Source organism: Embiotoca jacksoni, unplaced genomic scaffold, assembly GCF_022577435.1.
Source record: "Embiotoca jacksoni isolate LCO1_2020_lvr unplaced genomic scaffold, fEmbJac1.0.p SCAF_46, whole genome shotgun sequence".
Taxonomy (NCBI): domain Eukaryota; kingdom Metazoa; phylum Chordata; class Actinopteri; family Embiotocidae; genus Embiotoca; species Embiotoca jacksoni.
This window is the reverse complement of record NW_027185399.1, coordinates 184,762-204,842: the sequence shown is the minus strand read 5'-3', so window position 1 is coordinate 204,842 and position 20,081 is coordinate 184,762. Positions and strand designations below refer to the sequence as shown.

The 20,081-nt window shown below is 39.0% G+C and overlaps 1 protein-coding gene across 9 annotated transcripts in view; it reads right to left on the bottom strand.

Moving 5' to 3' along the window:
• Positions 1–20,081, bottom strand: part of ptprt (protein tyrosine phosphatase receptor type T) — a 258,730-nt gene that overhangs the window by 98,068 nt on the left and 140,581 nt on the right. For 6 of the 9 annotated variants that reach the window (XM_069169709.1, XM_069169711.1, XM_069169713.1 and 3 more), the window contains exons 15-16: positions 18,985–19,041; positions 6,565–6,700 (exon numbers count right to left, since the gene is read on the bottom strand). In XM_069169709.1, the coding sequence (XP_069025810.1) occupies positions 6,565–6,700; positions 18,985–19,041 (193 nt within the window). The remainder of the gene's footprint in view (positions 1–6,564; positions 6,701–18,984; positions 19,042–20,081) is intronic. The other 3 variants (XM_069169718.1, XM_069169719.1, XM_069169714.1) reach the window with 2 other exon arrangements.

Here is a 20,081-nt window from a genome sequence, read left to right as displayed (position 1 = left end):
AAACAATGGGTGTACGAATCTGTAGCAAGGCAGCAAGCAATCATATAATAGAATAGTTCTATGTATTTGTGTACATGTATTTATGCATGTTAAAATCTGCATTTTAAGCTCTAATTGAAAGTAAATGTGTGTCTTACAGTGCAAATGTGTCTTAATTATGCAAATATTCTACAATACAGTTGTAAATAAGGATTTACTTGGTCTTTAGGGTCCAGTTTGTGTTTTAAGATCACGCAACAGATTTCATTATCATTGAAGGATTTATAATTATTATCATTTGCTTTGACCACTGTCACAGCGCTATTTTCCTGTTTCATGTTCGTGCACATGTGCTCTTGTAAAATAACTTTTAGAACCATTTTAATACAGCATATATGCAATATATAAATGTTTGTATTATCCATTTACACTGATTACAGAAACTTGTCTTCTAATATACAGTACAATGTGTTTAAGAACCAGATTTTAAGAAACCTCGCAATAGTTAAGTTACTTTGTTAATTAGGAAACAAATTGACCACAATGACTCCAAACTAAGAGCCCCCCCGTAGTACAAACATACAGGTTGCGGCATGTAGAATAACAACATCTTCTTCAGAGGAACCCTACAATCCCCACGTGAACAGCTAGGAGGAAACAACTCCCCTTTAACAGGAAGAAAAACCTGCAGCAGTGGGAAGGAAAAACTCCCTTTTAACAGGAAGAAACCTCAGACAAAACCAGGCTCAGAGGTGGGCGGAGCTTGGAAAATTTGGGGGAATTTCCAAATGGAAAAAAAAAAAAAAAAAAAAATTAATTCAAGTAATAACTCTGAAACTGTGAAGCCAAAATGGACAACCTTGATCTCTACGGATAAGAGGAACAGGGAGGAATTTTGTGTATCTCCCCATCACTAGCCAAAGGTGATATTAAAAAAAACCTTTTTCTAATTTCTGCCTGATTAGATTGTAAATTATAAACTGAATTCCACCCTCATTACAGTAAATCATTAGACGCCGACGCCATCTAATCTGCTCTAAAAGTTCTGAGCAGCGATGCTACATCACATCAAATTCTCAGTGACCTTCTCAAAATGGCAATGATAGGTCACATTTAAATAATTCTGACCAATAGGCTGTAAAGAACTGACGAGATCTCGACTTCTACTTGGCAACACACACTCGGCCATTAACATTACAGCCACCAGCCATGCCTTGAGTGTCTGTCCGCACATTTATGTGAAACTGTATGCTTCATCATATCTTTAATACTTTAATAATCCTCTTATGGTTACAAGGGGTGTCATCTCGTGCCAAATCACGTCAAATTAAGTTTGAAAGAAACTCTTCTCCTCGGCAGCAAAGGTTCAAATTTTGTGGGGAAATAGTTCAACTGCGGGAAAAATGAAGCTGCATTCATGTATATTCATTCAGAAATGCTAGAAATTAGCGGCGTTGCCATCGAGGACGCCGTAGATCCACGAGATAGGACGGAAATATTTTTTGGGGCCGAGAGGAGCATGTCTGTGTTTGCGGACCCATCTGGAGTTCGGACCCCCCTTTCAGTCTGTCTGTGTGCCCATGTGTGTAACAATCCACGGCACTACCCCTATTTAATAAAGGCTTCCAATGCCTAAGGAGGAGTATCAGGCCGTCAGCACACACACACACACTCACACTTTATATCCAGTTACACAGACGTGGCACATTCACAGAAGCGAATAAAAGCATTACTGCTTGGCAGAGAGTTGTGTACACAATGGAGACCGACAAACATGAGTAAACACACACTCTTTGCTCTCATGCATACCAACTGTCCCGCTAAACACATTAATAACGTGTTAGGGACCAAGTTGTTTTAGAGATCACATATTGTGTGCTTCAAATCTGTGAATGTTCAGCTGAAACTCATACTACATTGATCCCTGTGTTTTTTGTGTGCATTTACTTGAATGTGTACGTGTGTTTTTTGATAAGTGGTCACGGACTGCCATGCGGGACAATGGAGATTGAATCCAGGAGTTGACAACGTTTTTTTTGTGTTTTTTTTCTTCACGCTAACCATGCGGTTTTGCCGTAACCCCAACCGTGTGTTTTTGCAAATGGCTTTCGTTTTCCTTTAAATCACATGGTTCAAAACCATTCAGTAGGTTTAATTTTCCCTATAAATCTCTACAGGCCAAAGAGTATAATAGAAAATACGGCAAAACGTGTAACTCCCACGCCTACACATCGCTAACCGTAGCTATGTCACGTTTTAGCTGTAATGGACAAGCGTGTCTATTACACGTTTTGTTGTGATATCGGGTCACAGGGAGGGGCGGGGGGAGGAGGGGTTAAGATGAGGCTTTCCCTACCATTGCCTTACAACAAACCAATGAGTTAACCTTGTTTCTACGTATCATGAGGCAACCTTGTATTGTGACGTTACCAACAGACAGTTGCTCATTCTAAACTCCGTCCTTAGTTCTGGTACGTTATTTATTGTTCTGCACCTTTCCTCAAAATCTTTACTTTATTCAGTCAGAAATCCTTTGTTTAGACCTTTTAAATGCACAGAAAGCCCAATGGGTGAGGTTTGGAATCAATAATTCAGACACTTCCACCCAAATGCATCTTCAGGGACCAGAAAACAACAGCTAATGTGAACGGGCAGATTTACAGAGAGTCACGCCGGGCAGTAAAAGCATCGCAAAGCCGGGGCGGGGTGACCATACCCTTTGTTCATTTGTCTACTTTCCTCTTGTTTGTGTGTTTTACTTTGAGATGAATGTATAATTTGTTTTTTGTTAAAGCTACCAATCATGGTTTAGTCTCTTTTCAGAGGTTGACCTGGACATGAACGCTGTTAGAAAGCATCATATAAAAAAAAAACAAATTTAAATCACAAAAGACTGGGTGCCGGGTCAGAATTTCAAATCTCTCGGATGAAAGGTAATAGGGGTGAAAAAGTTTAAATAACGCATTTTTCCAAAAGAATTTGCATTTGCGTAGATGTCACCTTTTTCTCAGTTACCTGGCTGAGGTCTCCTTTTGGCATCAGCACACACATGAATTGGCGAGGAGCTTCAGGAGCATTAAATATTCATCAATTTGCCTCTCAACCTTTTAATGAAAAGCGTATCTTCTGGCGCTGCTCGGTCGAGCCCTCGGGGGGGCACCTGGCCGTAGAAACATTGAATCCCCATTAAGACATGTCCAGTGTTATTCCCTTTAACGTTACGTTATTGGAGACATCCCCTGGCTTTCTTAAAAAAAAAAAAAAAACACTGACAGTCCATTTAGAACATGTGTAACGGTGATCTGTAAAAGATTAATTGGACGGTTTGTGCGTGTTCACTTCACTAAAAAGTTTTGTCGTGGAATAATTTATGGGCTTTAAAAGGCTTGTAAAACACTTTTTAATCTAAAGAAAAAAGAAAAACACTTTTTACTACCACCGGTGTGACTGGCTAAACTATGTGGAATGAAATATAGATGACCCGAGGAAAATGGTCCACGATATAGTGAACTGTCTGAATCTATTCGTCTGCGCTTCTTTTATCAATTATGTTTCTCTCTTCTCTCTCCATAACTCCTCCCTGTCTCTTTTTAAGAAATTTCATGTTCATCCCTTTTCTTGTATTCTTGCTACCTTCTGGTGTTTATTTTTTTTCATTCAATGCTTGTCAAATCGTTATTTCCTTTCTGGAACTTTCTTTTAATTTTCCCTTTTGACCATGTCCATATCCCTATTGGTGTTTTTTTACTTTTCCGATGTACTCCATGACTCAATTTGACCAGTATGGGATATCTAGTCTTGGGTTAGCTTCACGATAACATCCGAGTAGCATCTAGACTGCTCACTTCTTCTCTTTCTTTTCTCCTGTTTTACTGCTTATATATTTTGGCCAACATCCACTGCAGAGATGTTTGCCCTCTAATTGGCTTTTGTATGTATATTATGCCCTGTTGACCTGGTTAGCATCTGATTACCATATCCACTTCACCCCAAGGTTAACCAGCGCTGCCTGTTTTTCAATTTTCATATTTTTCAAACTCATACATTTTTCTTCCTTTCCTTTTCCCCCCCCTTTCCCTTTTGGATTACCCTCTGTGTTTCACCCATATATTCCCCTGCTGCACCCGTTTTGTGAAGTCTCTATCTATATCTTTCTTGTTCAATTTTGCATTATTTTTTTCCTCCACTGACTCTGATGAATTTTTATCCTCTTGGTGTTTGGTATATTCTCTGTTAGCCTGGGTTAGCCTCTGATTAGCATTGCCAACTGACCCTGTGCCCCGTCTTGACTCCCCAACCTCTTTTTCTCGCTTGAAATGGAAGTAACGTTGTATTCAGACTAGTAATGAGGTGTGAGCCAGTTTCCCTTTGCTATGTTATTGTCTGCATTTTCCGTTTCCCCTCTATGTATCATAGGCATTTTAATTACACCACAAGTTTGTGGTTTTACACTAATAACAAACGTATAGCATTCATGTCATATCCTTGGCCTCCATGGAAGAATGAATGTAATATTTATGGTAAAAATTTGTTAAAATTGAGCAACTAATAAATTGATTGGTTGATTTTGAAAGTGGGCTGTGGGCTGACCATTGTGGCCTCCATTTAAATGACCCAAAACAACAAAAAGAGAGAGAAGAAAATGTTTTCTAAGCACTGGAAATAGGAACTTAACAGTTGTTAAGTGGTAAAAAACCTATGACCTAGATATTAGCTATTGAGCTTTGACCAGAAGTTGGTCAAAATCAAGAGAATTTTTCACGCGAGATGTTTTTTCTATTGAATATCTTGGATAGATATTTAGATGTTTATTTAGAAATTAAGTCCAAAGAATCTCCATCTACTGTAAGTATGTTCGGTAAACTAAGCTTTTTGCTAATCGATGACTATAACGACTATGACCGGAGCGACCAATCCAACTTCTTCTGCTCTAAAACGACAAACCATGAATGAAACCATGACCTTTTTCAGCGGTAAGGTCCACTTTAAAAGATTTCTAGGCATTTCTAAAGACACACAAGTATTTTATTCACTCTAGAAAAGTCAGCATCATTTTCTTCGAAAAATAATGACAGCGGTGTTTTTTCCGGGGATTAAACCATCATCATGTATCTATTCCTTCTGAAAACAGTCCAGCAGTTTTCCGTCTACACCATTATTTATTCTGCTTCTAAAAAACGTCTCTGGATTTAATGCCTTGGGCAATCAGACCAAGTAATCCTCATGTCCTCCATTTCACCTCCATGTGGTGCTTAGTTTTTGTAGTGTATGTAATTTTGTAATACACAGTGTATGTTTAATTAGAATGGTTATTGGAATGTATTTGCATCAGTTAATTGTCTTTATTGTTACATGAATAATGTTCCTGTACTTTGTAATTTTTTGTCCTTAATTCTTAGTGTCAGTGTACAAAACCACATGTATTTGAAGGTATTTTACATAGTATGCAATGTTTTGTGTAGGTTTTGCAGGTGAAGCGGGAAATTGTGAAAAGCAATAAAATTATGATACAAAAAAAAAATAAATCCAAAAAATGTGAGTGATTGCGAAACAAAATGTAGAAGCAAGTATGCAAGTGAAGTAAAGAGAAATGGAGGGATGGATGGAGCAATATAGAGAATTTGAAAAAGGTAAAGAAAAGGAAGGCAGGCGATGGTGGCAAAAGTTATTTGCTAACAAAGACATGAGAGCTTTGTATTTCTGCTAAGAGAAAAAGGTAATACAGTTCATACGGGTGATAGAGCTCTAAACTCTGGGCGCCTCTATCATCATTATTTATTTTGCCTTTCAAGGGTTGAAGCGGATTAAGTACATCTCTGGTTTTAATACATAACTTTGATCTGTTATATTGTCTGAAGAAACTAATACATTTTGGCAACCTTCACTATCAATATTTGACATACGCTAAACTCTGAAGGAATTTTGTTGATTATAACTGAAACTAAACGAAAACCATTTTAAATTCAGACTTAATTTTTTTTTTTTAAGTCTAATATTTTTTTTACTTTTTCGACATTCTATAATTGTAAAATTGGGCAAATGCGTTTATATATCTCTATCTGTCCAAACATATTCATTTCTACCTGCATACAAACTGAGGACACTTGAAAATGACATCATGAAGTCTATCCATTAATCTCTCTTTCTTTAGTCTGCTTTAAGTAAGCTAAACACAGCAATATTTTCATCAACATAAAAAGTTTGCCAATACGGTTCCAGTAATAAAATGACACATTTGTCAGAAAGATAATTGGTAGCCTCGATCTCATGCTCTTATCTTTTCACAGATTTTTCTATTAGGTCTGTTGGCTTTGTTCTCCATTGCCTTTCACATTTCAGTTGTGGATAAACAGCCCTATTTCTTGTTTTTTTGTCAAAAAGTTAATCAAAAGTAAACGTAGGCAAACAGATTTGGCCGAGTGTTTCACAATATCTGCTAGAGGCTACCAACTGTCTTTTATAGTGGTTCAGAGAATCCAAAATACAATACAATAAGGATATGTTGTTAATGTATCGTTGGTAAACTGCTACATATAGCACCTGTAAGCATTTCCTTAACCCTGATGTTTGGTTTTTACTACCTACCTGCGTTTGAAGGTGAGGACAACTCCGAGGAGGATGATGATGAACATCAGAATCCCGGCAATCACACCGGCCATTTTCACAGTGCTGTCCACCTGCTTCTCCGGCTCCATGGCATCCGAGTCCTGGGTGGATGCACCTACACACACAAACACACACACACACACACACACACACACACACACACACACACACACACACACACACACACACACACACACACACAAATACAAACACACACACGCAGGCGCACACACACACGCACAGGTACGCACATAGTCACATCGGTAGGCAACCTCAAAGCAAAAAAAAAAAACAGTTACACACGGTCGCATAAGTAATGAACATGCATGCACAAAGCCAAACACATACAAGGACTCAAACACAATCATGAATGCAAACGCACAAACACGCGCATATGCAAACATACATATATTTATATAGTAGATACGCAGTCATACAAATGCACAAAGACAACACACTTTATCCCAAGGTGAAGATAAACTCTAAACACGTCATCCGTATGAAAAATAGCCAAAACACAACGTATGAGGAATCATGCAGGAAGGTGAAATCATCAGCAACGTGCTGAAGACGACAAAACAATCACAGCAGAAGTGTTTTTATCCAAAAGGAAGTATGAAGAGTTTTGTTCAAGAAAAATGTCATTTTGAAAAGAGGAAATTGTGATTGTAAAATTTTGAAATAACACATAATGTGAAAGGAAGAAAAAAACTGAGTGATTGTGTTTTGAAAACCAAAGAATACAAAAAAAAAAAAAAAAAAAAAAAAAAAAAAAATCAAGTGTTTGTTTTCGAAAAATGTAAATATTTCATTTCGTAACAAATCAAGGTTAGACTCATTTGGCGTGGTCATATCATGGAAAATCCCAGTTTGATGAACACGTGCTGATGAACGTTTACAGCGACATACAGCCATGTGGGAATCAGCGATGTGATGTAAAACATTGAGCGACGGCAAGAAAAGGAAATAAAACAAAAAAACAAAACAAAAAATGGGTGAAAACCGATTATCAGCTACATGCAGTTACAAAATATCGTTGAAAAACCATTGGTATTTAACCAATGTAGCCGGGAGATAAATAAATAGAAAAGCAAAAGGATGACAAGATTAATGAAAAAGAGTGGCAACAACTTTTAAAACTAAAAAAGTCATTGTTGATTTTTTTTATTTCTTTCAACGACTCTTGAAAAGAGGCAAAAAGAGTCCAGGGACAAACAAATGTAGAAAATCATGCAAAGGCATCAAGGCCGAAAACTCCACACATAATGCACATAGAAATCACAGAGCATGCAGGACAGGGATGTGCTTGAGTCTTTCACTGTGTGTAGAAAGAATCCTGCAAACAAATGAAAAAAAAAAGAAAAGAAAAAAACAGGGTCGAAAAATACAAGGTTGGAGTGTAGTGTGGAATTTACAGGGAGACCACACCATTTTCAGACATGTAAGAGCACTGCTGCCGCTGTATGTTGGGTGAATGTCATGGATGTGCTGCAGTTCCTGTTTTGCTGCTGCTTCGACGTCCTCACAACGACGTCGATCTGCAGATACAGATCCTTAACCCATTTCGAGTTAATGTATTATTATAAGATATGATTTGCACTGAATGAGAGACTTTGAAACACTGAGCTCACTTTTACTAAAAAAAAAAAAAAAAAAAAAAGGGGTTAAATATTGTGTTTGACCGAAATTAGAATTCTTTCTTTCTGGTGCAAAAGTAAACAGTTTGGTAACAATTTGTTGTTGTTTACATAAAATAGGCTTATACGGATGGTTTGGTGGAGCTCAGCTATGTGAGCAAATTTTACTCTCATTTCTTTAAAGTAGCTCTCGGGGGGAAAAAGTCCCAAGACAGTTCCATTTTCGGCGTTTTTCCTGTGTACTTTATATATCCTCGCATGCTTTTTGTTTATGAACTGATGCAAACGTCTGCTTTTAAACGCATACTATGGTAGAACAAAGTCACAGAGCGAAAAACCGTAACTCCACAAAATGAACAGAGAATTAAAAGCGGATATACAACATTCAACAACTTTATCAGAGCGCCCCCTAATGGCTGAGGTGTTTCAAAATCTTTTCGGAAAAGAACTTTCGGGGCTCGTTATCTTCCTTTGAAATTTCAGATGAAATAATAAGATTAATAATATTCCGAGCAAAAACAAAAACAAAAAACAAAATCTGATTCATAAACTTCTGCTGTCCTGTTTTTATGACAGTGTGATCGCAGCACCCTTGGTTCAACTCCGGCTGAGAACCTTTGGTGGATGTCATCCTCCTGCTCTATTTACTGTTACAACAGGTAGCAGATACTTTAATTTGAGGAACCAGGTGGGTAAAATTGAATCATTACGAGCTTACTTTAAAGAACAATAATTGATGATCAGTAGAAATAAGCTGCGCAGGCTGTTTTAATCGCAAAACTCTAATCACAGAGCAAAAACTACACAGCCACTGAATATCTGCCGATTTAAGACGTTGTTTTAAAAGGGTCGAACAATCATTTCAGTTGACATCTCGCAGGTCGTACTAAAGCGGGAAAAGTGGTCCACCAGCTCTTCAACAGATGCTGCTCTATTGGTCCAAAAAAAAAAAAGAAAAAAAAAGAAAAAATCCCTCCCGCGGGAGGATAAATTAAAGCACTTAAGGCCACATGGTCCAAAGAACGAAACAGAAACAAACCATGAGGTTGGCGAGGAGAGATACACACACAAAGATGGCATAAAATAAACATATCGAATAAATGACAGAGGTAAGGAAGAGGTGAGAAATGACAGAGAAAGTGAGCAAAAGAAAAAAAAAAAAGATAAAGTCAAATTTGTTGAAGAAAAGAAAGTTAGGAAGAGATGTAGGATTGATCAAAAGATAAAATGAAGAACAATTCAACTTTTTTTTTTTTTTTTTTTAAAGACAGGGAAAGGAGTGCTGGTACTGACATGGCAGCGGAGTAAACCACGCTGGAATCCGACACATGAACGCCCCCTTGCAGACACGTACCGAGCAAAAACTCTTGTTATAACCTTGATAGACAAAGACAGCCGATTAATAGAGTAACACCGTCTGCGTGGGAGTTCAGTTTAATCCCCCGTCTCTCTCATCGTCAACCCCCCCCCTCCGCAATAACAACACAAGGTTGGCAGTGGCATACAGTGAGCTAACGGCTTAAGCACCTAACCTTGGCACGCTCCGTTATAGCTGCCGCAGTCCTCAACGGCTGCCGTGACGAAATGGTCTTTAAAAAAAAAAAATGATGTAGGAAACATTCACCGCCTTTTGTGACCCAATAACGGACAGCGTCCCCATCGTGAAGTTGTATCACCAGTTTGAACAACAACAAAAAAAGAACATATCCATAGTGCCAATTTAGCCATAACCCTTAGTGTGACAGTAAAAGCACTCAAACGCTGCATATTGTCAATAAAAAAAAGAGACTCGGAGTGTTTACTCTCAAGTATAAAAGGAAAAAAATGTCCGTGAAGACAGGTGCAACCTGTTTATGATAGCATAAACCATTAAAACCAGCAATTCAATGACAGTTTTCAAGATTTGAACAAAGTAACATGGCCTTTTTCTTTTTTTCTTCCACACAGAGGACATAGCCTTTATGTCTCAAACAAATCTGTTGGAATTGCAAATGAACGTTAAGTAGCACCGCGACGGAACAGAGAAGCTGAACCTCCGTGAGTAAGTATCCACATATGTACTATCAAAAAACATGTATAACTCAGCTGCTGATATCGATTAAGCTACAAAACTCTGAATACTTACTCAGGAAGGTTACAGCTTTCCCTCGCTACATGCACGTCACGGTGCTCCTTACCGTTCACGCGAAACAGGAGCAGCCTCGGATCTTCATATTCACGCAATCACAATCGTTTTAAGCTAAGCTTAGCATGGCACCTTGCTGGATGGATATTCCCTTGATCTTAAGTATTTACTTTTTGAACTGATTCTTATTTAATTTATTCGTAAAACTGAGTCGATAACCCCCAAAAATAATTCGGAAAATGTCCTATTTGATTACGTGCTTTTTAAGAATGCCACTTCAACACAGACGAGAACAAAAATAAAAGCATGAAGTGAAAAATGTGTTCCGACAACATTTTCTGGATAACTTGGAGTTTTGAGATTATTTTCACGCTTGTACACACCCAAATAAACGCTGTAGAAAGTTAGCCTAGAACCACATGTTGGAAAAGGTGCTTTTAAGAACCTTTTTTAAAAAAAGATTTAAATGAGCCTTAAGTGTTCAATGTTACCTGGACCTTACAGTTAATTTCATTTTTTTTGGATAGAACGATGCTAAATGTAGTGTGTGCAAACTCGCATTATATGCAGTGCATTGGCAAAAATGCAAAAATGACATCAGAAGGTAACGTAATGATGGAACGGTAGCTTTACACAAATCTTGTTTCGAGAGCATTTTTTTTCTCTGCTTTCGTCCCTGTAATGTATTCAGATTCTTAATACAGAATATTTTGAATAAAATTAGATTGTTATAAACACCTAAATCTCATTTTAGGTATATTTCAACAATGGTAAATGTACCGTCAAATCACAAACTGCACGATGTCATTCTTCACTCGCATATGTATTTATCCTGCAATCATGGTGCACAATTCAAGATCTGTTTAACGTCCTTTCCTCATTCAGACTGCAAATACAATTTGCATATCTCAACCCCAAAGATTTACCCTGTAAGTTCAAGCAATGGTCCCTCGGGTATCTAGATATTTACTGAACTGATTCAATTTTAGACAGTCGAGCATGATATGAATAACTGTGCAGCCTGATACATTTTTGTATTCCATCGAAACCACAAGAAAATAATCCAGGAGGGACATTTCCTGAGAGCTTGTGCTGCTGTAAATCAGCAGATGTGTATATAAGTGTAAAAACTTCAACTTGTCTGTCAAGTACATTACAGTTACACGCGAGGCTTGGGCGATCACGCGAGGGACGAGTTCACACATTTCCCTGTAGACCGCGCCCCGGTAATCACCCCACAGGTGTATTAAACCTCAATCTCCCCCCCCCCCGAGTAATCCACGATATGTATCACCTGACACATTTCAGCGTGACCCCCATTTGTTCACACTTCACCGGGCCCACGTGTTGATTGGGTTCAACAGTTCATGATGTAACGGCGGAGGGACCCCATCTGGTGACGGGTTCGGCTTCATTTAACACCGTGATTGGCCAGCTTGGGAGCCGCTCGGCCAATCGGGCGAGCGCAGACAGCGAGGGGTCTGACCGGGGGCAAGGAGAGAAGTGATCTAATGCGACTTTGTCCATTACAAATGGGGGAGGAGGGGGTAAAAGTTGAGACAAAGCAAATCGCCACAGCAAAATAGGATTGATTCACAAATGGTGCAAATACAATATGGAGGACACGGTGGCCTCGTTTATTATGCTGTTGTCACTGTCAGCTAGCAGGTGGCGCCTAAATATGGACAATTTATGGATCCATCTTTCTGTCTTGCTACCGGTACTGGCAGGTGGTGTAGGTATTATTTTCTTGGCACATATCAAGTCCCTAAAAAAAAAAAGACAGTTGGAACAGTGGAGGACCTTCATACCTGCAGATATTTGGCCAGGTGAATGTCCTCATCAATTCGCAAATGGTCATTTTATATTAAATTCCACTTCTAAAAATATAAATAAGTTGACCTGCTGTCTTACAGAACATTTAACACCCGGTGGAGCAAAACCAGGCGGCAACCAACGGCGACGTCACCCGCTGGGTTTGTGAACGGCTGTTATGAAGCCCAGAGTTTGAATTTTGGCCAACATATCCAGAATGACCACAAAAAATCTATATATTTTATGTGATATTAACTGGTCGTGGTTGCCCTTTTAATGAGCAATGTTTCTATTGGGAAACCAAATTTGTGGCTGGTAAATTTAAGATGGGAGATTTTTTTTTTTTTTTTTAAATGTAATGTTTTGTTTTTACTGAAAGATATAAAGTGAATTTCAAAAGTGTATAAATTGAGAAAACAATTAAAAAAAAAAAATTCACAACGTAACCTTTTTCAAAAGCGCTTTTACAACACCTACAATGACACATCTATAAATCCTCACGTCCACAATCAGGTTGTGTTTTGAACATACTGTTCTTGCTGACCCCAACATTTATCATTTTGTACGTGATGTATGGGCTTCACAGGAAACGGAGGGGAGGTGGGGTGGAGGGGGGGTTACTGGGTAATGTACAGAAATAGTCTTAAATCCTTTCTTCCCCCCCCCCCTGTAAAATCCTCCCAGGAGAAAGACATAAAAAACATGGACGGGAGAGTTGTAACTGCTTCGGCTGTCTCTGCGGACGCCGGAATTCACAACCGTTTGGCCTTCACAACGATGGGGCCGTCGTACCCGGGGGAATACCGTAGGCATGGACAACAAAACGGTTACCGGTGGCTACGGGGAATATAAACACACACACACATGCACACGCTAACACCCGAGTTAGTGAATATGGTGCAAAGTGATAAACCAGTGAGGATGCTTACTGGTATATAAAACGTTATTATGCATTCGATAACTTTTCAGTTGAAACTTAGAAAAGCTTTAAATGAAGTTTTAGCTCCAAGGTCTACATCGTGAAGTCAATAGACTTTATATAACAAATAAAAAGATTAATTGCATACTTTTTTTTTTTGTGTTATTGTACTCTTTATAGTAGTGGGGATATTAATATAACATCCAATAATTTCCCTCAACAGCAATCACGCTGGAATTTAATATCAATTTCTGCAATGCTTTACAACCCTGTCATTTTTAATAATAATAATAAAAAGATAAATAAAGGAGCTACGAGCTGAGAATTAATAGTATCTTTGGGATCTTCTCATTTCAATAGAGCTGACTTATGGAAGAAGTATAAATGCATTAAAGGGAACTTCCTCCATGTTTGCCGTCATAACCATGACAACATCGGGTCGGCTGATAGTACCGATCGCTTCCAAAGGCCATAAATCCTCAGAAGTTTCTTGCCTTCCTGAACGCACACGATCCGTGATTGCTGTGTGTGTGTGTGTGTGTGTGTGTGTGTGTGTGTGTGTGTTTGAGTGTGTACACTTGTGTAATATTATTTTCATTCAATACATTTCTTTGCACTTCTTTTTTTTTTTTTTCCCCTTTTTTTTTTTTGATCGTTCCTACTTGGAGAGCATGATAAAAGTATCGGGGAGGAATGATGGGTAAAAACCAGAGATATTAAAAATATAATCTCATCCAAATGGAGAGAAGATTGATTCTCCCAGCTACCAACGCATAATGCAGCAGCTCCCAATGACATATTAAATAGTCCTTTTCTCTGTGTGTGTGTGTGTGTGTGTGTGTGTGTGTGTGTGTGTGTGTGTGTGTGTGTGTGTTTGCGTGAGTGTGTCTTAGATGAGGCTTGATTTTAAGGTTTAGTTTACAGGTATTGTTTGTCGGAGGTTGCGGGGCGCATCCTCTGTGGATTAACGTTAGCATGGTTGAGTGTGTTTAACAGGATTACTAATCTGAACTATGCTGTCAGTGTGTGTGTGTGTGTGTGTGTGTGTGTGTGCGTGTGTGTGTGTGTGTGTACAATATATTCGTAAATGTGCCTTTGGCTGTGTTTTTGAATATTTGTGTGCATGCATATATTTATATATGTAACAATTCACCTGTGTAACTTCTGACATTTGCAAATGCGTGGGAGTGTGTGTGTGTGTGTGTGTGTGTGTGTGTGTGTGTGTGTGTGTGTGTGTGTGTGTGTGTGTGTGTGTGTGTGTGTGTGTGTTTAAATATGTTTCTTGTCCCCTATATGAACATGTTTTTCTCTATCATTTCGTAAACAATAAATTACAATTAAAAGGTTTCTTCTTTTTAAAAGGGAGTGTTTTTTCTTCCACCATCCATCATCCATCCAACCATCCATCCATCCATCCATCCATTCATCTATCCATCCATCATCTATTCATCCATCCATCCATCCATCCATCCATCCATCCATCCATCCATCCATCATCTATTCAACCATCCATCCATCCATCCATCATCTATTCAACCATCCATCCATCATCTATTCAACCATCCATCCATCATCTATCCATCCATCCATCCATCCATCCATCCATCCATCCATCCATCCATCCATCCATCCATCCATCCATCCACCATCCATCCATCCATCTATCCATCCATCCATCCATCATCTATTCAACCATCCATCCATCCATCCATCCATCCATCCATCCATCCATCCATCCATCCATCTATTCAACCATCCATCCATCCATCAATCATTAATCCATCCATCCATCCTTCCGTCTCTTGCACTTCCTTCCCTTCTTTCTTCTTCTTCATCCCCTGATGCCGGCGAGTACGTCACAACTCGACTTCTAAGATTTACTCGGGGAAAGTTTAAGGCCGTTGTCGCCGGCGCCGCGGAGCAGAAGGAAAATTCATAGCGGAGCGAAGGCAAACTTAACATAAGACAACAATCCACCGCAATGTCTGTGTGCCGGAGAGTGAAGAAAGAGCACCTGTCTGCATACACAATGATACAGGGGGGAAGGAAGAAGAAGAAATCCTTGGGCTTGACTCAGAGTGACTTTCTTCATGTCAGCGTCTCTCTTTGTTTCTGACGCCCTCCTTCTCTTTTTGGACTGCATCTCTTAAGAGTACGCTTCCTCTCGTCGCCCATTTTCTCTCCTTCCCTCTTTTCTCTGTCAAATCCATGCACCCACTGCAGTTTTAAACAGCATTTTAATCCATCACTTATTGGTATTGTGCCATTGAATTGTCACAACATCTCCAGATATTCTCCCGAGGTGAGTGTTTTTTTTTATTTTTTTATTTTTTATTTTTTTTTGTCTTCCTTTTAACAGTCTGACTCAATCTGTTGCAAATTCGGAGGGCGAGCTGATTCACAAAGCAGCGAGCAGGCAGCACTTGGTGGTGGTGATGGGGGGTAGAAAAATAGGTTGTAAAAGAAAGTGTTTGTTTGTGTGTGTGTGTGTGTGTGTGTGTGTGTGTGTGTGTGTGTGTGTGTGTGTGTGTGTGTGTGTGTGTGTGTGTGTGTAAGAGCAGCGCAGGTCAACGGCAAATGGAATTCAAACATGACTCCTTCACTTTTTTACATTGCAGTCACGTGCACGCTCGCATCTCACTCACAGACAACATACACAAGATCGCGGAGCCACGTGTTGCATCAGTATTGCAGAGCGCCGGAGTCGGTTACAACACGACTCCGTAACACCGCCGATTATAATTGACCTCGGGACTAATGGCGATGGGAATTGAAGCCGACGTATAAAAAAACCAGTGGAGAGACAAGGAGGGAGTCGGGGTTTTGATGCTACGCTTGCTGGTGCAGACAGACCGCTCGCACAAATGCAGAAAAGTCCCACTTATTGATGCTTTCTGCTTTGAGTTTTTGCCCCCAAAAAAAAAAAAAGTAATCGCTTGGAAAATGACGTCCATTCGACAATTAACAACACTTCAGAAAAATTGTTTTTTTTAGCGAGGAGATATTGAAGCCGTTTCTTACACTGGAGGCCCTTTTTTTTATTTTAGTCATGCATTCCCATTATCTGACTTGGATGATGCAACTCAAAAGCATTGCAAAGACCGTGGCATATCGAGTAGACACACATGCCAGGAGTAGCATTGACTTTTTTTTTTTTTTTTTTTTTGCACCATTGTTTCAGTCAATGGTCTTAACATTACAAAGTCAGCGAAGCGTTTAATTTCTTAACTGACTTGCTCTCAGTCATGTTGCAAAAAAGTGATGACAACAGTCTAAGTCTTACAGTTACTGCCGTGGCGGCAGCACGGATATCGATTTCGTTCTCGGTCACATCAAGGCAACACATGCCGTGTTCCTAACGGCGTACTCGCGTACTAACACTCACTGTTTTTGAGTGCAACAACATGCAGTGCACTACAAGTACCAGGATGATGCACTCAAAACAGTCACAAATATCAAAAAAAAGAAAAAAAAAAGAAGTGTGGACACTTTTCCACCCTAAACGGTCGCCATCTTGGCTACGTAGAGAAAGGGGGCGGGGCCACCGACGTAAAGAATTTTTCAAATTAGGGCGTCTGAGGAAGCTGCAGCTGTTTTTGAACACAGAACAAAAATTATTTGTTTTTCACTACTGCTGTTGCTGGAAAGAAGAATCAGCGTGTTTATTGAGTGTTTATTGAACAAAAAATAATTAAAGCTGTGGATATTTTGGTGGGTGATTTATTCTGAGGCCATTTCCTGTAATTGCAGAACAGCAGCGTGCGATTTGAAACAACACTCGTGTGGTCTGTGAGTCACACATGGAAAGTGATCTCAAGTAGGTTAATGCCTTTTTAACTGGTCAGATTTGTGTCTCGTGTAGAAGAAATGTAATATAGATGGAGAATTTTAAGCTACAGTATAACCTCAGCCTGATTTGGTCGTGTTAAATAGACGAATTTGTTGATGTTGCGTAACGGTTTCATTTCATTTGTGAGGATCTGAAAGCAGGACAGATGAAGAAAGTCGAAGAAAGATCGCAGCCCATAGTGTCATACTGATTTGTGTTTGTATTTGTCTTTATCTTACGTGGTTTTGTTTTGGCGTACCAACCATAACCAATTAATTATCATTCAAGAAAGCCTCTTTTTTAAAAATTATTATTCTTATCTACTGAGGGTAATGTGTCTCAGTTTGTAATTTCTGAAAGTCAAAAGTGTTAAAAAGTAACTAAAATGATAATCATGGAAGTCAAATGCAGTTTTATTTTACCCAGATGTTTCCTGCTTTCATATTGAATACAACCCGCATTTATTCGATTTAGTATTTCATTAGATTCTAGTCTGTCGTTCTACGCAATTTGTATTCAAACTTTCTGCCGTGTCTCGCAACCTCAATTTCCCTCAGGACAATGGAGTGTTATTGTATTCATGTGAAGTCATATTCTCGACAAAGACCTGTGACAGCAGTTTACGATTATTCCCTGTTGCGTCCGCATTGTTGGATTGGACGTTTTGATTGTTACAGCGGTGGACGACATTCATATTCTGCTGTCACGTCTTTGCGTTGCAAAAAAAAAAGATACAAATTCTTAAAAGGATTAGAATTGACGCGGGTCCGCCGGTAAACAATGTTTACCTTCTGTGTGTTTATTACACGTGGATAATTCCATTTTAAAGAGCTGTGCTTCGCGAAATATGTTAAAATAATAAACTGTTTTCCCCACAATGTCTCGTGATGGCAAATATCCTCAGTGATGTGAAGTATTAGATTTAAGATCAAAGCATTTGTTTTTGAACATGATAATTGGTGTCACATTTTTCGAAGGCTGGATATCTCACCGTGGAGTGCCACCGATTTATCTAAAAGCTTTATTTATTGCAGCGGAGCTCGTAAAGTTCAAAGGTTTCACAGCTCTGAGGATCATAAAGGCAAATTCAATTTTTTAATTTAATTTTTTTTTTTTTATATAAAGCAAGGACGCTCATTTTTAAATGAACATAACGCTTCTGCAACCCCCCCCCCTCACCCCCAGCCCAAAAAAGGTCAGTCTTGGTTCCTGGCTCTTTACAAATGAAGTGATTGTCTTGTCCTCTTGTTTTGCGACGGTTTAAGTACTTTGCTTAAAGTCTGTGAAGCGCGGCATAAAATTAAATGATAGATATTCTCCGTATTTGATAGGTCACAACGAATGTCAGGGATTTTATGAGGAAAGAGAAGGTAAGCAACGAGCTGCAGAGCGGTGTGTGTTGTGAAGGAGAGAAGTGCCGTTTCTGTAAATGCAAATCAGCGTCCTTCGTTTTTATCCGCTGTTCTGTTCGAGTGAAGTCGCCCACTAAATACAGGATGCTTCCACTTTATACTCACAGTAAATATCTCATGTATTGTAACTAAATTAGCATATTTGATTGGAAAGATCGACAAAGAAAAATTTGGCTTCTTTTTGTTTGATTTTCAGCTTCTTCTTTTTTTCCCCCTTTATCGTAAAAGTCTGCTTTATTGTAGATAAAAAAAAAAAAATTAAAAAAAATGAATGTTAGCTTACTGTCTCAAAATCAGGCTGTTGACTGTAAGTTTCACTTGTGTGTGTGTGTGTGTGTGTGTGTGTGTGTGTGTGCATGCACGACAGAGAGAGAGGAGGTTCAACCACAGCCAGCAACACTCGAAGCAGAGCAGACATGCAAACAAATGCATTAAGATGGTGATGAGAAGGAAAGACCAAAAAAAAAAAAAAGATTAAAAATAAATAAATAGAAAAACAGAGAAAAATTAAGAAACAAACAAGAGGAAAAGGAAGGGGGAGGAAGGGGTGTAGGGCAGGGGACAAACCAAAATGAAATTGTGTTTTGCGTTGCGTTTATGGTTGGTATCGTGACATAACATTGGGAAGAAGAATAGTCTGCTCTAAATAAAGCAATAATCACCTTCGCTTGGGATGACTAGAATGTACGGCGTTGTTATTTGTCCCCTACCTATTACCACTAAGGCCAAGGGCCGCACGTCCCCGCCGGAAAGCATGAGAAAGAGAGGGGAGAGAAAGAGAAAAAACAAACAACAACAAAAACAAAAAAGAAGGGGGGGGGGGAAGAAAAGAAAGAAGAAAAAAAAAGTCTAAGAAAAAGAAGAGGTATATATTTTTTTGTTCCTTTATCCATTTCATCAAAGGTTTAGCTCGGCCTGGTTTTCATTTGCACAATCTGTCTTAGAGGAGAGAAATTGCAGTGGTGAGAGATAGCACTAGAACAATGAGATCAATAAGCACTCAACTGGGATGTGACTGGTCTTTTATTGGCCAGGAAGTAACGTCAAATGAGCAAATCTTGACGGGCCCATTAGCAGGAAAAAAAAAAAAAAAGAAAAAAAAAAAGGTTCTAGCAGATGTGTTTGCTTGGTGAGGATGTTTTATTACCGAAGGAGTGGTCAGTGGATGCAGATGTGGTGTTGGGGGGTGGGGGAGGGGTGGGGGTGGGTTGGGGTTTAACGTTGGAGCTTGTTGAGTCTGTCAGTCTGACTTGACAGGTTAATAGAAAAAAAAAAAAAGTAAATAAAATTTAAAAAAGGGGGGGAGGGGGGGAGGACATGGAAGAAAAAAGAAATCAAGTGATGGTTGAAAGAAAGATTTAAGTATGAACTTTGTGGCGTGGTAAAAGTTGGCGCAAAGACATAATCCGGGTTCTGTTGCATTTACCCAGAAAAGGTCATATTGTTATACGTTTTTTTTTTTTTTTTTTTTTTTGGGGGGGGGGGGGGGGGTCAGGATTGTCTTCAAAAATGTATTTCAAGGTAGGAAATACATGCAAAGTTTCTCAGAATATTTGTTTTTGACAACATTGTTGAGGTAACCAGTTGGCTCCAGATGGCCTTGGAAACACATTGACATTGCTAATTAGCTTTTTCATGCTAATAAGCTCACAAATTAACAGTTGGGTTTTACTTTTAAAATTACAATTAAAGTTTAAAGATCGAAACTAATTTGAATCGTTCTACATTTTTTTTCAGAGGCAGAGTAGAGAAATACCGT